This window comes from Pogona vitticeps, chromosome 3 (assembly GCF_051106095.1).
Source record: "Pogona vitticeps strain Pit_001003342236 chromosome 3, PviZW2.1, whole genome shotgun sequence".
Lineage (NCBI taxonomy): Eukaryota > Metazoa > Chordata > Lepidosauria > Squamata > Agamidae > Pogona > Pogona vitticeps.
In genome coordinates this window covers 122,982,434-122,999,633 of record NC_135785.1, presented here as the reverse complement: position 1 = coordinate 122,999,633, position 17,200 = coordinate 122,982,434, and the positions used below count along the sequence as shown (strand labels likewise).

Genomic DNA, 17,200 nt, shown 5'->3' with positions numbered 1-17,200 from the left:
CATCTTCCTGTCAACAGAAGGTGGGGAACAACACCCACCATTCCAGAAGATTATTGCCTAACAAGCGCAGAGCTTGTATTACAGAACAACAAAGGCAATCAACAGTGAAGTGGCCACAACTGCCCACTGGGGTGGGTGGCGGCAGCGGGGGAATGGATAGAATATGAAGCAACTTTTGTTGCTTCAATGATGCAAGCCTTTTTGTGGTTTCAAATAGTGCCCAATGCACAACATTTTAAACCACAGTGGGGTTTTCTCTATTGTCATCTGGGCTTGTCTGTCAGTGGCTGGGAGTCCAGCGGCAACAGTAGTGGAAATGGTGTTTTCGATGTCCAGGGAGAAACACCCAGGCACACACTGCTACTGCTGCCACCAACATAGTTCCCCTCCACTACCACCACTATCCAACAGTCAGCTGGGTGACAGCAACTGTCCAGCAGGTGGCAACCAGAAGCACAGCAGCAGCAGCAGCAGTATTGTCATCATTGTTGCCATCTCTAAGGACCAGAGAGACACCATCACACACACACACACACACACACACACACACACACACACACACACACACACACACACAGAGAGAGAGAGAGAGAGAGAGAGAGAGAGAGAGAGAGAGAGCACTATTGCTGCCAGTGCACTCCTTGGCCACAGCCACCACCATCCAGCTGTGTGAAACACACACATTGAAATGCATATGTGTTTCAAGCAGTTTCTCTCCAGTTTGCAGATAACCCACAAGAAAGAGCTCACGACAGGTAATCTACAACCGTGTAGTTCCTGCCAGTATCCTTCACTGCACTCGGGGCATCAGGCAGACTCAGGAAGCACAGGGCAAGCCACCTGGCACACAAACTTCTCTCCACTGCTCCACCTGGCACCTGCCCTCCTCCCCTTCAAACGAATGTTGTAGTGCACCAGCATCACCAGGGTCTATTGCATTAAGTAGGACAATACATGCACAATGGCTTCTGAAATATGCCCTGTCTTGGCTTGCTGCCTCTCTGGATGTCATTTGGTCAGGGACCTCTCCCAACAATTCTATCTAGGCAGATGGTTTAGGGCACACATGGACACACTCATCTCTCAAGCCAGGAGCAAAAAAGCATTGCTGCTACTGCTGTGCTTATTGGGAACAACAGATTAGAAGGCCAGATGACTCAGGGCAAAAGCCTCTGGGTAGCTGTCCCTATCTGAGAAGCTGCAAATTGGGGTAACTTCCAGACTTTGCTGGCAGAGCCAGTTCAGCCGAGTATCAAGGTATACTTGGTGTTGCCACTGTGGAATAAGTTGACTCGGGAGGTTTTGCTCTGTTCTGTTTTCTGAGTGGGATGATGGGTGCTCCATTAGTCTCTTGTAGCAAAATTTAGAGAGATACTTCTCTATTTATCTGCAAAATAAAATTAACTAAAAAGGGTACAGATAAAAAGAGCGAAAGAAAAGAAAAACCAATGCTTGCAAGGATTATAGCATCAAAACACACTGAAAATAATCAGAAACATCAAGAGATATCAATAAAGTACAGCACCCAATCTGACCCAACTCCAGGAGGCATTGGAAGACAGGAGGGCCTGGCGTGCTCTGGTCCATAGGGTTACGAAGAGTCGGACACGATTTAACGACGAAACAACAACAGCCAGAGGTGTAAAAGCCAGTGAAAAACAATTCGGTAGAAAGACTTCATGCACTGCAGCACAGTTTGAAACACAATTAGGATTATTTGTTCCCGTGTGCTACCATTCATCTTGGAAACATCAGTCTGGTGTTTCATAGTAGGGTGATGTCATCTGCAAACTTGGCAACAAGATTTATCTTATCATCATGACACATGTTATAAATATCAACATTTTACCTTTATATAACATTTGAATATCTGGGCCCTTAATCATTTTTTCCTCTGAATCCAACAACCTCTTATCCAAAGGTGTTTTGTCTTTCTGAAACCCTATAGCTTTATCTTTTACATATCTAGACTTCAATAAGTTTATCGACCACCAGTCTAGGATAATACCTTGTTCTGCCAGTTCATCTTTGTTTTTTAGATGAAAATCTCTATCTAATATCTCAGCATATCTCCCGTTTATCTCTTAAGGTGTTCTTGCCAGATCAGAGAACGCTTCTAATGGAGCTACCCATAATGGTATCTTTCTGTAATGTTGTACCTTAACTGTCTTCCTGTATAGGCATCCTTCAGTCTAGAGAGACTATGGTAACATGCTCTGAATCGAAGAGTGTCCTCTCCAGAGCATGAAGCTCGGGTAAAGTAATATGGAGGATAAGCTGTTACCCAAGCAGCAGATCCCCCCTCTCCACATTGCTGAAATGGTCCAATGGAAAGGCAAGAGCCAATACGACTGGTTCCATCAACGTCGCAGGAGTTGGCAGAATGACACGAGCTGCTTTTGGGACTCCAGCTCCGGATTTTGCCTCTAGGTTAACTCCTGAAGCCTTTTCCATGAGTGGATATAGCCACAAGGCAGTGGAGGTTTGAAATCAGAGTTTTCCTTCTCCTCGATGGTCTGCCTTCCATGGCTGACGAGCCCCACCTACCCAGCCTGCTCTTTAATAGTGCGAAAGTATGATCTGACCCTTAAAACTTTCCTGCCTCCCAGGCTTATGAAAGTCTAATTGGATTTCCTATTTACCATATTAAGGCCAGAGATAGAATTTGAGAATTTCGGCACGCGGTCCTGGGACACACTCTTTTAAAGCAGAGAGTCCCACCCCCTAGGCCCTATCCCCAGGCCATATGGTGAGGAGACAAAAAGAAAGCCCAGAAAAAAAGAAAACCTCAGCAAAACATCCATTCAAACATACCTAGCCTTCACCCTCAGCCCAGCTTCCCAGGGAAACTGTCTTCCAGATTCATAATAAAGCTCTCCTTATCAGATGTAAATTAAATGTTTTGCATTGCTTGTCATCTTGGTACCATAGGTGTGCATGCCAGCCCAGTCTTAAATCATGCCCCTCAATTTTTAAGAGTCTCTAATTCTGTAGAGTAATCCATTATCTCACCCAGGACAAAGCTGCTGCTCTGTAATAATTCATCCAATCTGGTAGACCAAACCCTCATCTTTGTTTATTGTCCTGAAGAGCCTTGTTTTATTCTTGGTTTTTCCCCCCTCCCAGACAAAATTGATTAAAGGTTTTTATAATACTTTAATGGAGCAAAAAATGGAAGACAAAATTGTGAAGGACTGCATGGTAAAATGGGCTCAAAATATAGGACATAATATAGAATTAAGTGCCTGGTCACAAATTTGGGAATGAAATATAGACTCAATCTATAAATCTAAAAGAAAATATTTACAAAATGTTTTATAGATGGTATGTAACACCAGAGAATTTAACAAAACTGTATAGAAATGTTTCTAACAAGTGCTGGAAATGTGAAAAGAATGTAGGGAGCTTCTATCACATGTGGTGGACATGCAGTAAGGCCAAGGAATTTTAGAAAATGATTCACGAAATGGTTGTTGTGGGTTTTTCGGGCTCTTTGGCCGTGTTCTGAAGGTTGTTCTTCGCCAAAGAGTCAAAAAAACCCACAACAACCATTAGATCCCAGCCGTGAAAGCCTTCGTGAGTACAGATTCACAAAATGATAGAAAAAAAATTAGGGGTTAAAATTGCTTTGACACCAGAAAGCTTCTTACTGAATATATTACCACCCACACTCGAGAAAAACAAGACATACTGTATTTGACCTTACACCTGATAACAGCAGCTAGAATTGTATATGCCAGTAAGTGGAAGATGACAGAGACCCCGACAAAGAAGGAATTCAATGAAAAAAAATTGGAACTAGCAGAAATGGATATTTTGACAGATACAGTACATTAAATGACAGACTGGATAATAATAAATGGGAACCTCTTTACACCTGGATGAAATCTACAACTTAAGTAGAATAGATTAGATCAATACTATGTTAGAGTATAAGATAAGACTAAATGAATGGAATATATTGGAATAAATCACTCTGGTTGCAACGGATTGAAAAGTAGAAAAATACAACAAAAATATATATTAAAAAAAAAGAATATCTGGGCCCTATCCATCTTGAGGTTACAACTTTTACTAAAGTATTTCTAGCTAGACAGGGGATCCTGCTTCTTGGAAGGGAAGCGATGACAAACCTAGACAGCATCTTAAAAAACAGAGACATCACCTTGCCGACAATGGTCCACATACTCAAAGCTATGTTGTTTCTGTAGTGATGTATGGAAGTGAGAGCTGGACCATAAAGAAGGCTGACTGCCAAAGAATTGATGCTTTTGAATTGTGGGGCTGGAGGAGACTCTTGAGAGTCCCCTGGACTGCAAAGAGAACAAACCTATCCATTTTGAAAGAAATCAACCCTGAGTGCTCACTGGAAGGACAGATCCTGAAGCTGAGGCTCCAATATTTTGGCCATCTCAAGAGAAGAGAAGACTCCTTGGAATAGACCCTGATGTTGGGAAAGTGTGAAGGCAAGAGGAGAAGGGGACGACAGAGGATGAGATGGTTGGACAGTGTCACCAAAGCTACCAGCATGAATTTCACCAAACTCCAGAAGGCAGTGGAAGACAGGAGGGCCTGGTGTGCTCTGGTCCATGGGGTCACAAAGAGTCAGACATGACTTAACAACTAAACAACAACAACAACAATCAGGGGCTAATCTTTTTTAGGTGCAAGTAGGATTGCTCTGTTTTGGTTCATTTCTAGAACGTGAGATCACCCGATCAAACCAAAGTGGAGCTTGTTGTTTTAATTTATATACTGCCCCATAGTGCTTAGAACAAACTGGGTACTCATTTTACCGACTTCAGAAAAATTGAAGGCTGGGTTAATCTTGAGCCAGCTACCTGAATCCATTGGTATCAAACTCAGTTCATGAGCAAAGGTATGACTGCAGTACTGCAATTTAACCACTCGGTCCACGGGTCCGAGTAGTTTGCTGCTCTAAATTTCCCACCCAGTTTCAATTTCCCAATATCATTAAGCTTAGCTACTTAATGACATTGAAAAATTAAAAACTTCCTCTGTTTCTCTGTGGACTGACAGACGGAGGAAGCAATGTTGTTTAAAAAAAAAACCCAAAACCACTATTAGGGCAGCACTGCTGCACTGTACCTTTTTTGGGGGGGAAATGTTGAAAGCTTCCTCCCAGATTGAGGAGTAGACAGGAGGGGGTGAGGAGCGAGATCCCCCCCCCTTTTTTCTTGAAGTGTGCCAAATAGAGTTGCTTGAGATGCATATGCCATGTGGATGCAAGGATCATACGAAAAGGCATACTGGACCTCTATGCGACTTTAAAGCAACCCTATTTAGTCCAGTCCAGCCTGCGCCAATTGAGCTATATAGCCAAATCCTAACTTTCCCTGCAGCAGGTCACTGCTGTTCATGTATAAAACAGAACTGCTTATTGAAGACTTTCATTTTATTAAGAGTGTCACATTGCCTTCAGTTCAGTATTAAAAGAGGATTCTTTTTAAAAAAATGAAAAGTAACATAGCTCCCTGGAAAGATGTAAATTACTAGATCTAATACCAAAGGTACTACTATGAGGTGGAGTGGAAGGAACAAGCAAATTCAAAGGGCTCAGTATAAGCATTTGTCTACAGTTGATTATCAAGAATATACTAATGAGGTCTGTGCATGTACCCAGAAGGAGAAAATATATCTTAATTAATGTTATTGATCTTCTGTCTCTAGAGCAAACCACAGAACAATGGTGGCCATATTGGTGGTGAAGTTCTTTAGACAAGAAGCCATTGCATCAAGAAGGCAAGTTTGTTGTTACCTTCTTTAGTATCACTCATGTCTGGTATTTTAACATCCGGAGCCTTTAGAGTAGAAAGACTGACAAGAAAGACTGGATACAGTTTGGTGGAAAGGAAGGATACAAAGGCAATCAACAGAGTAAACAAAGTTCACCAAAGTGTGCAAGAACAGAGACCTCATTCATGGATTGTGTAGGGAAGCAGGTGGGTGCAGAAGAAAGGAGCTACAGTGGTTAGCGGTTGAGAAGGCCCCTTGGTCAAGAAAGGAAAGACAAGGGCTAGGAGTAATGATCATAGGAAAAAACTGGCCACAGCAAAGGAGCTCAAACAAGTGGCTTGCTGTAGGGATACTCCAGATAGTTCTGTATTGATGGGTCAACTTGTAAGAGTGATTGTCTCCTAAATGTGCAAGGAAGAAAGGAGCTTTGGAGTTGGGATTAGCCTTCTACAGTATTGGCAACTGAATACATTCTATGTTCTTGCTGTAATTCGACTAGCTAAACTCTGGATTGGGAATTAAACTCTCTAATCACTGTTAGTCTTTTTTTTTAAGGAAACAAGGGCAAAATCTACCTCACACAAATAAGAATGTAGATTGATACAACATGGGACAACATTCTTGCCTGTTGCCACTTCTACACTTTGTAGAGATCAGACTGGCAGTATCTCATGCATTTTGCTCACATGAGGGGCCCAGTCCTACAGCAGTAGCACTCATCTCACTGTTTCACCTTGGGAAAGCTTGTATCATGTTAAACCTCCACGCCCATCCTTAGTGATGCTGAGTCATAGGAATGGCACACATATTCACTGAGGTACTGGCTACCACACGTTAATTTCCTTTTAGGAAATGCTAAATCACACATTTCGTGGTTCTAGAAGCCAGCTGCTTTGATGCCATTAAAAAACCTCCTACCTCTTCCTGTCACATCTGTTTATGAACATTTTATGAAAGGGGGACAGGTGCACAAGCATTTATTAAGAGAAATGGGAATATAATGCTTGTAATTCTGTGAAGAGGATTTATAGCAAATGCACAAAATATGACTTCTAAGACAACAAAGAGAAAGGAGGGGGGAAATGACAAAAGAGTGCCCTGATCGGTGATGATTTGAGATACCTCTCCAGTTTTTTAAATGCCTCTCTCTCTCTCTCTCTCTCTCTCTCTCTCTCTCTCTCTAGATGAACCTACACCAGGAAACAAATGTCAGGATGCTACTGATAGTTATGAAGCCAGAGGTCATCAAGCTTATAACTCATCTGGGGATTAATTAGGATCAATTTATCTTCTGTTCCTAGATTGTGTTTCTGATGGTTTTGTGCAGATAGCTTGGCTTCAGTACACATACCAAATCCAGCAGCTTCCTTAGGAAATCAGTACTGTAATGATTCCCAAGAAGCTCTTCAGGCAAACCCCCAAAAGAAAAAAACAAAAACAAACAAACAAAAAACCCACCCTTGTGGCACCCTAAGGACTAATTGTTATATTTTAATGTGATCTTTCAGTTGCATCTCACATGTTCAGTAATTGATGAGTGATTCAGTTGCCTTCCACACTTGATTGTATGTTCTTTGTGCTCTGATCTACTCAGCAGAATAAAGTGATAAAGAGTGCATAGTAGCACTCCAGACTGTCATTAGTGTGTGTTAGTGTGTGTGTGATTTTCTGATACTTTTCCAATATTTTTAGAAAAAACAGCCAGAAAAGAAATTGGACAGACAAAAACCACAGCCCATCCTGCTCCTTGCTATCCAAGTTTCCTACTCTCTCTCTCTCTCTCTCTCTCTCTCTCTCTCTGTGTGTGTGTGTGTGTGTGTGTGTGTGTGTGTGTGTGTGTGTAAAAAACTGAAAAGGGCATTAAGAACATGATGCCTCCCTTGATTTCTACCATGGCAGAAATCTTATCATTTCATTACCACTTTGTTCTGCTGGATACAGAGAGCAAGACTTTTTATTGTCCAGTGCCCCCTATCTCTTTGCTCTATCTCGCTGTCTCTCCCCTGCATTCCAGCACCCAGAAGAACCTTCTGTAAAGATAGATTTATACTACTGACTGATAGTATGGTTTTATATCTTGGCTTTTCATAATTCTTGTTCTATGGATGTGTCAAATTGACATTAGCAGTTCTGTGTGCCAAAGGTGGCATAAATCTCATATGGAAAAGGAAATGAAGTATGGAGTAATTACTCTGCAACAGGTAAATGTTTTCAAGTTAAAGTAACACTCCCATGTCTAAGACACTCCGTATCAATCTTGCATGTTAATACTCAGAAGCAATGCAAGCTTGCAGTTTGTGGGCATGTGGCTGCCAAGCGGATGAAGTTGCAATAATGCAAGGTTTCTACATCACAATACATAATATACATCCCAATACCTAATGCACGGCACCACTGGAAAACCCACAGGGACCTGTCTGTCTTTCTTGGGAAAATATGACAGAATGTGGGAGGCAGGCAGATAAACACCTTCATCAACACCTTACTGAATCAACCCCTCACCCCATTCCCAAAAGCCAGCACAACACAAAGGCCTCTAGCCTACACTAGAGATGGACATGAATTTTTTAAAAATGAGTAACCAAATTCATTTAAAATTCACTAATTCACTGATTTATATTTGTATGAATGAATGCCCCTGATGAATACAAATCAATAAATGTTAGTGATTTTTGTTTGTTGTTTGTTTGTTTGTTGCATTTATGCCCCACCTATCTAGTCGAATGACCACTCTAAGTGGCTTCCATAACACACATAAAACATAACAACATTTTTAAACATCAATAGACAAGTTATTCAAGATGGAAAAGAGAAAAAAATAAGAAGAAAAAGAAAAAAGAAATCAGTTATTAACTGGAGGGAAGGCCTGCGTGAACATCCAAGTTTTAAAGATACCCAGTGAAGGGGCCACACAAATCTCTGGAGGACGGTTATTCCAGAGTTGAGGATTAAACAATTCATTAGGCTATTAAAACCCCCCCCAGGCACCCAGAGACACCAAAATTGCAGAGAAACATCCTCTAACTCTCCCCTACAATCCTTCCAAGTTTGGTGAAGATTGGTTTTTAAATGTCCGAGCTATACACCAACAAAGGGGGGTGGGCAGGAACGTTACCCCCAGGTGCCTAGAGACACCAAATTTGTTGCCAGTAGAAGTTGCCAAATACACAACTATTTCTTAAATTAAGATCTTTGTTCTCTAACAACTCCATCAGGCTGCCAATTGGACATTATGAAAGGCTTTCTCATAGTCAATAAACCAAGCATGCAAATCCACATGAATTTTGCAGCATCTCTTTCACAGTGCATGTGTGCAAAATAGTGCTTCCCTGGTTCGAAATCCTCCTCTGAATCTGAATCTGAACCGCTTACCTTTCCCCAATTCTATCCAGTAACTGTCACACAACCCAGGAATTGACTTTTTAAATTATGCAGTGTGGGGAAAAAAATCTACACACATTTCTTTATCCTCTGCCTATTTTGAACAAAGATGTGCAAGGCAGCAATTTGGGGAAGATTAAGAATAATGAGTTATTTTAGTCAACTGTGACTAATTCACCCTCAAAATGGAATAGTAAAGCACAAGAACAAGACCTGTTACCTGTACTATGCACGAAGAGATTTCTCACAGACCTGGCTTTCGCAGTAGTCTAAGGATTTTGCTATTAGCATCAAACAAGCACACAGGGTTTAGCATTTCTTGCTACAGAATGAAATGCTATCAAGGTGGGCCTAGCAGGGGATGGCAAACTACTTCAAACCATGTGAAAAGCACCCAGCTGAAAGAAACATTTCCATACGCACCCGGCCAGCCATTCATGCAATAGTTTCATGACTGTCAAGCAGGGGCTTGCACTTAAGTTATTCCTGCTCTGCTACAAATAATACACAGCAAAGGCAACAAAGAATGCCACTCCTTTTGCTCAGCTGCATTAGAGTTTTTAATACAGAAGATACGACATACGTTTCAAGTCCAATCCACTGGGAAGTTCTCCTGCACAACATCATTAAAATGAATAAAAGCTGTGTAAAAACACAATTGCCACTTACCTTTTGGTCACAGACCTTATTGGAGAAATTACGCAGGCTGACGTCCAAGAAAAATAACACGGAATCATCAGGAGTTGCTTGACAGGAATTATAAAAGCTTTGGAATGTGGCTAGTGCAGTCCCCTCATCACATGTGAAGAATACACATTTTAAGAGTACCTGAACAGAGGTAGTACATCCTACCCGTAAGACCTCAATAAATCTGTTCAAAAGGGATTGCCTACTAGACAGACAGTGCAACTCTAGCTTTCTGGATTCCAGTTTATTGATTCTGTGGTGCCGGAGGGGGACTAGAAATTCGGAGCATTAAATGACATTCCTTTACCTTCACTATATTATTCCTGTAAGTTTTCAAAAATAACCTTTCAACTTACAGGACAAATACAACAGAAACAGTCTAATGCACAAATAGTGATGTCAAAGTTGGTCATAAAACAAAATAGAGCATGAAATAATTCATCTAGGTGATGTATTTTGGAAACAAATGAAAAATTATTGCAGCTACCAGAAGCAGTTAAGAGTTAGAGTTAAGGAGAGACAGGAGGCTTCTATGTTGCTGATAAATAGGAAACAAAGATATGAAACTCTCTGGATCCACACCTCTTTGAAATTGGAAGTAGTAACAAGTCGTTTACTCCCTGGTACACAGCATTATCAGCCAAACATCAAACAAGCAGAGATATAGCCTATTACCATTTTTCACATTGTACTGACTGGGAGATGGAACCAATGCCTACATCCACTTGTTAGTCCTGAATGGAAAGCAAAGTTCGTATCATCCCCATAGGATTCAGTGTATAATTAGAAAAAAACTGCTTACTTTCTAGAATAGTTGTTCTGAACATTATTCATGATATGAAAACTAAGGCTAAAACTACACAATGGTTGGTATGTTGCAAGAAATGGAGATTCCTTTGGGGCCGAAAGACATGTTTGTGAAAACTTGTGCTTTTATTCCATAGGAATATTCTATTATTCCCTTCCTGACTACACCCATCATACCTCAAGAGGGGAGGGGTTACTGGTCCCTCCCTTCCCACTGTCCCTTTCTACACATGGAAAACCTCAGGTATGCAGAGGAGATGCTTACCTGCAGGTTCCATACGTGAGGGAGAAGCCCAAGAAAAACAGGGTTTCTGCTCATATCTAAAACTTGCACAGGAATGTCTATTCTGCAAATGTGTCACTTCCCATGTGTAGAAAGTAGCAACAAAGAGGGAAGGAAATAACTGCTCCCCAATAAGCATAGAGAGTGTATCTTGCATATTTTGCTAGGGAAGAACTGAAAACTCCACATATCTAGCATTCCAGAATTGTTTGTCAGTGGAAGGTGAACACACACTTCATTTGCATGTCTGATATATCCAGTTTTGTACATTTGAAGAAATTACACTATGGCAGGAAAAGTGACTTACTGGCAAGAAATAATTCATTTTCTTTAATGTCTGGTTCCATTTAAGAATCTTTTAACATCTGAAGGCTTGTAAGTGAAATGCTCTCACCACACACAGTCATACAGTAGAAACTGTTGCTGATCAAGCAAAGGTTTCAACACATAGTGAAGACCACGGGATACAGTAACACATCATTTTCGTTTCGTTATATTATATGTAATGTACATTTAATTTGATGATATCTGGGTTTTTCTTTTAAGGAAGAAACTAACAATGCTGAGCTGTCACAAAGGTGCATAACAAGGTCTATTCCAAAGCAGGAACTGTTTCACAGGCCCAATTAGAAGCACTATTTCACACACAGCAGTTGTAACAGGTCAGCATTTCTTGCAACGCATCTTTGTAGTATGTCGCATGACCAAAAAAAAAGAAAAAGAAAAAAGACAGCCTTGCTAGGAATCTGCTTCGGTATGGTAGTTAAGGTGACACCCTCCTGTGGAAATTCCAGGATATAGGGCTGGCGTCTTCGTACTTCACTGCCAACACTGCACTGATCTTGCACTGAATATGTGGGTATTTGCTAAATCCAACTTGTCAACTGTATCAAATAGGTACTAATCCCATTAAATGCATCACAGACCACTAATAACCAAGCAGGAGCCACCAAATCCTTCCCTCTCAGGGCATTTTGATCTGCTCAGACTTAGAGACAAGCCTCGGGGGGGAAAGAACTGTAAACTCTCCCTAGTAATAAACATATTTTTGAAAGCTTTCTCCAGAAAGTCAGCCTTGCATATTAATACTCTCCATTTTAAAAGAAGTATTAATCATAATTTACTCCTTACATGGCTCTCATCCATCAATAGTTTTCATTATTGCAGCAAATGAAGCCTTCAGCATTATTTATTATTAATATTATTACTTGAATATATATGTCCTATTTCTCAGCTATAGCTTTTTTGGAACTGATTCCAAATCCATGACTAAATGCTTATTCACACATAACAAATCAAGCTGTCTTCCACATGCAAAGCATGCTCTGGGGCCAGGTCAGAGAGAGATTGCCCAAATTCTACAGACCTCCACCTCACCAGTTCTTTGCTCTCTCACAGGCATCCCCTCCTTGAATGAAGGCTGTATGGTTTGATATGGCCAGCTTTGCCTCCCCTGCATGAACGTATGTCCCACTGAACCTATGTCCCACCAGCATAGCTTCCATGCTGATCTGTGACCAATCTGCTTCTCTCTGGTCTGATTCTGAAATGACATCTTGGGAGCAAGTGAAGGAAGAAATGGTAAGACTCTCATTGACAGAAACAGTTAATGGTGAGCAAGAGGCATAGTTCAGATGGGGAAGCTGCTTGGCAAGAGACAAGGGCGAAATTCTGGTTCCTTCTCTCCAACTAAGCATGCACAGTGAGCCACAACAATCAGACAGATGGGAAGGAAATATGAACAATGCTCTACAGCTATAAAACGACACTGTCCTTAGAGACCTTAAAATTAATATACGGATTGAAACATCTGCGAATTAAGCACCAGGCTTTCGTGGTGTCCTTTACCATTATGATTTCTCTGTATTTTGATTCAAAATGAGCAAAGGACTCATAAGGAAAGAGCATCAGGGGAACAGTTTCCATGGCACTGGAAATCATGAATTCACAATATACAGGAAAGGAATGCTATTTGGATACATTATACTTTTAAATTAGTGTACTTCAGGGCAACAATATTACAGTGCGCGGCAGGAATATCGGTTTCATCCTGAAACAGTGGTCTGTCTGAGCTGATACTTCTCATCCACTACAGGTCATTGGAGCACCTCAGATGTCAGTGATGACTATTCCAATACCTACATGTCAGATGGACTGTCTGAAATAGGTACCTTTACTTCATCTGAGTTCTCTGTGTGAAAGAGACCAAAAAAGCACCTCTGGAGGTTAAATTTAGGTGCTTTACACTCCTGTAATCCTAAACACATTTTACTACTAATTATGTACAGTAGGACTCTTCCTAAGTAGGCATGCTCAATGTATAACTAAACTGGAGAAAAGCAGAGATTCAGCTGTCTTTATTTTAAAATATAAAATAGAAATTAAAAGGAAAAAGTTTCAGCCAGAGTTATGACTTTGATCTGTTAAAACTCAACAGCTAATGGACAAATGTGAAAGGCTTTGTAGGTATGAAAAGAAATGTTTGCACACTGGGAGTTAAAAAGAGTGCTGCTTCAACATCATGACAACATGTCCCATTTAGCATTATAGTTTCCAGCACCGGCAAGTCATATTTGTAACTGGGATCACCATAAGTGGGGCACAGAGCAAAGGTTTGTTTTCTGCCCCCCTGCTCCAAGCAGCTGCTGTTAAACTGACTCTAACTAGCCAGGTTCTGTTCGACACAGGAACCCTAGGAAGCTGTCCTAAGTCAAGCCAAACTGGCGCTTGGCTTGGCTCAGTACCAGCAACTTTCTCTGGCAGTGGAAAGTCAAGGTTCTTTCTTAGCAGGTTGTAAACAGATGGAATAGGACACCAATATGTCATTCATATGCCTATAAATCTAACAATGAACTGCTGGATAAAATGTGGAGAGTTGGGAACATCTGTACATATGTGGTGGGAATAGGCATCTGCAGAAGTAGGATAAATTATAAGTGAAATGAGGGGCGGTTTGTGCACCGGGATGCTTCATCCTAATATTTGGGGGGGGGGGGGTGGGATCCTTGCCCTAAACACAAGCCATTTAAAGAACAGACTGTACCCATACCCCCAAGACTGGCTGTGCTGTTCATTTAGCAAGAGGAAAATGCAAATTTACTATCCAGGTTTGCTATTAGATTTGTTTCCTTTATGTTGAATAGTTGCAAAATTAGAAATCACCAAGAATTAGAAAAGGGAACAGCAAATGTTTCTCTAACAATGGAAAGTACAAATGTGGGCATGTGCACTGACGGAAAAAAAATAGCAAATCATCTGAAAAGAAATTGCTAGCCTTAGGTAGTTAGGATTTGCCATCTTAATCTGTAGTTAGTTTCTGAAATCAGACCAGACTGGTTGTTTCCAGGTGGTATGTGGCAATATGCTATCTCTAATAGATGATGGAAGATTTTCCTCCATGAATATATCTAAGGCAGCTGTTTGGTCTGGTCATCATTACTACAACCTCTGTAGGTTCCTTATACATTGTGTGCAGCTGCATGGTTCATCCATCTTAAATAAATAGCCAATTTCATTGGGCAACCCTTGAATTTTATGTTAATGGAATGCAACTTTTTTCTGCACTTTCTTTGTCCACACCACAGGGTATGTAGATCTGACTCACAGAGTGGGGCCATGAGCATCCGTTCAGTCCCCAGTCTTACTACGTTGAGCAGCAGGGTCTTAGGAGGAATTCTAATCATACTTGGAAGATTCTGCTCATGTTCAAGCGATCTGGTCTTTAATCTGGAGCAGAATGAGTTGGCCAGGGTCAAAGAAGGACAGGATTATTGTTCTGTCTTCTTAAAAAAATAACACAATGAAAACTAAATATATAAATAATTTTTAAGAAAAGCAAGCAAATCAGAGATCAAAGGCTTAGGGAGTAGCTGGTGAAGCAGTACTTGAGTAGAAGAAATGCCTACCTACTGTAAGAGTAATAGGTTTGTAAATATTCTCTTCCTAGATTAAAAGCTTACGCAAAAATGTGACAGACTTTTCCAAAAACCATGTGGTTACTCGACAAATCATATTTGGTTTTAAGGGAACAAATATACATGATTTCCTTTCCATAGGAAAAGCAGATACAAGAATGGGTTTTGAGTGGGATCCTTGGGGTAGGGGGGAGAGGAGATCTTTTACTGCTAGCATATCTTTGTTCCAAAGTGTCTTCCCAAACCCTGTTTGTGCCCTGCTGTTTGTCATTTTGGTATTCACACACTTAAAATTAAGTGTCATATTATTGCTTGACTTCACTGTTATAAATGCCCCTACAAACAAACAGACAGACATACAGACAAACGTAAGATGGAGTTGTCCTGAAGTTTTATACCTTTTTAATACCATAGGATGTGTCGAAAGCTCCTGTTTTAGCAAATGCTGCTACAGTTTTCATCAAGGTTCTGAAAGTTCAGTGATAAAAAGTTGGATTTGTAGTATGAACTAGTGATTATTCCCATTTCCTGGTCCTGCACGTTTGAATGCCTCAGCATCAGAAAACTTTTCTGCAGTGAATGAAATGAGGCAGATCAAGGCTTCCTATCAGACACTTGTTCATTCCAGAGCATGGCTTAAAAATTCCAAATCATTTATCTTGAAACAAATGTCCCGAGAAGTGAACCTAACAAAAAATGGCTATTCCCTCAACCATTAATCCACTGCAAATATTTCCCTTTCATAGTGCAAATAAAAAAACATGGGAACTTGACGAAGAAATAAAACATTGTACCTACATTTGCCTGAGATTCGTCATGGCCATTAGTCTCTGCTAACTCCATGGTATTTTTTTTTAACTGTAAAGGAAAAAAAATCCCAATTACCAGAGTACTGCACATAGTTATTGTTGATTTATTTAAAGCAACGCTTTTTATAAGACTCCCAATAAGCAAAACAGATGGACCATATAATTCTAATGAGTTTTTGTTGAAACCAGTCTGAAATGCACATATTTAACGCCTGATAGGGTGACAAAGAAACAACTATAACAACAACAACAAAAAGGAAGCAAATGCTAAGACTGGATCATTATTTTTTTAAATAATAAGATTAGAAAGCAGTCTCAAGGCATAAGAACTGTGTAAAATTAGCTTTCAGGAGTAATAAATGATTTCATTTCCCATTCTTGTTGCTATTAATTTGAAACTTTGCAAGGGTTGCAAGATGCTGCCAGCTAAATAGCAGTCAGCTAATGATTGCTCTTGAACGATGTTTTGAGTGCTTGGAAAAGGCTGAAAAACTATGATAGGTTTTCTTCTGAGGCTGGATGAAGATGGAAGAGCTCATTTACATCCAAAACAGATTAAAAGGTATCTTGTCAAAGTTTATTTCACTTTGAGGGATCATAGCGGGGGGTGGGGAACATTCCTGAGATTAAAATGAGATTTCATATTGAATGATCAAAGCAGGTCACCACTCAGAGAAAGCAATGGCAGCAGTTGGAGTGGCAGGGCACAACCTTGTTTGTTTAGAAAAACATCTGCCTGACAATTTCATTTCAGTTAAACGAGAAAACTCAGAAACAGTGAGGACACCTCATAGCAACTCAACTGACCAGCAATATACAAAGAAAATGAAAATGGGTATTTGACCTATCCAAGCACAGAACAGAAAGAGAAGGCAACACTGTGGGAAAACCATGACACTGTGAACTAAAAAAGAAGCTATTAGGATTCAGCAGAGAGCTAAGAAATGGGCACATGTACAGCCTCAGCACTGTGTTTTAGGCTCAAATTATATGTTATGTGGAGATTATGCAGAGGACTACCATGACTCTTTTCTCTGCATGCAACCCTCACCGACCAAAGCAGTACTGAAGGACAAACAAGGAAAGGAGGCTTAACTCTTTCCCATCCAGCCATCCCACAGAGACTCAGCAAGCTGGTTTTGTTTTGTTTTGACCATATAGAAAGACATACTGATCCCCTCTGTAATATTCTGCTCAGACTTGAAGACTGCCCAGGTTGCTCTGGGTGAAAGAAAGGAACCAGAAAGCTCTAAGATGTTTAGCACTGTGTCCCTCTCCACAACTGTCTAGAAGCTATCAGAGTTTACTCAGAGTAAGACCCACAGAATTAAGTGGGACTTACTCACAAGAATGTCTGAGGCTGCAGCCTATTCTTAATTAGGGAAGCAGATCTCAACATATCTACACAAGAGGCATATTGCATAAAATGCCAGTGCACAGCTTCCTTTTTATTCATCCAGTAATGGCTTTATTCAGATAATAAATGTTGCCAAATATCTTTTAGTGGCAGCTATAGGACAAATATAAACAATTCCATTTTGAAATTAAACATTCAATTAAAA

The 17,200-nt window shown here is 40.5% G+C and overlaps 2 protein-coding genes across 11 annotated transcripts in view; one reads left to right on the top strand and one right to left on the bottom strand.

The window, feature by feature from the left end:
• DNAJC15 (DnaJ heat shock protein family (Hsp40) member C15) overlaps nt 1-7,924 on the top strand; it is an 89,338-nt gene extending 81,414 nt beyond the window's left edge. The window contains exons 6-7 of the mRNA XM_072994779.2: nt 5,692-5,763; nt 6,942-7,924. Of these exons, the coding sequence (XP_072850880.1) occupies nt 5,692-5,729 (38 nt within the window). The 3' untranslated portion in view covers nt 5,730-5,763; nt 6,942-7,924. The remainder of the gene's footprint in view (nt 1-5,691; nt 5,764-6,941) is intronic.
• The window catches only part of ENOX1 (ecto-NOX disulfide-thiol exchanger 1), a 540,515-nt gene that overhangs the window by 11,835 nt on the left and 511,480 nt on the right, over nt 1-17,200 (bottom strand). For 9 of the 10 annotated variants that reach the window (XM_078390695.1, XM_078390697.1, XM_020797018.3 and 6 more), the window contains one exon: nt 15,628-15,687. The exons of the other annotated variant lie outside the window; for it this stretch is intronic. In XM_078390695.1, the coding sequence (XP_078246821.1) occupies nt 15,628-15,687 (60 nt within the window). The remainder of the gene's footprint in view (nt 1-15,627; nt 15,688-17,200) is intronic. 10 annotated transcript variants of the gene reach the window in all.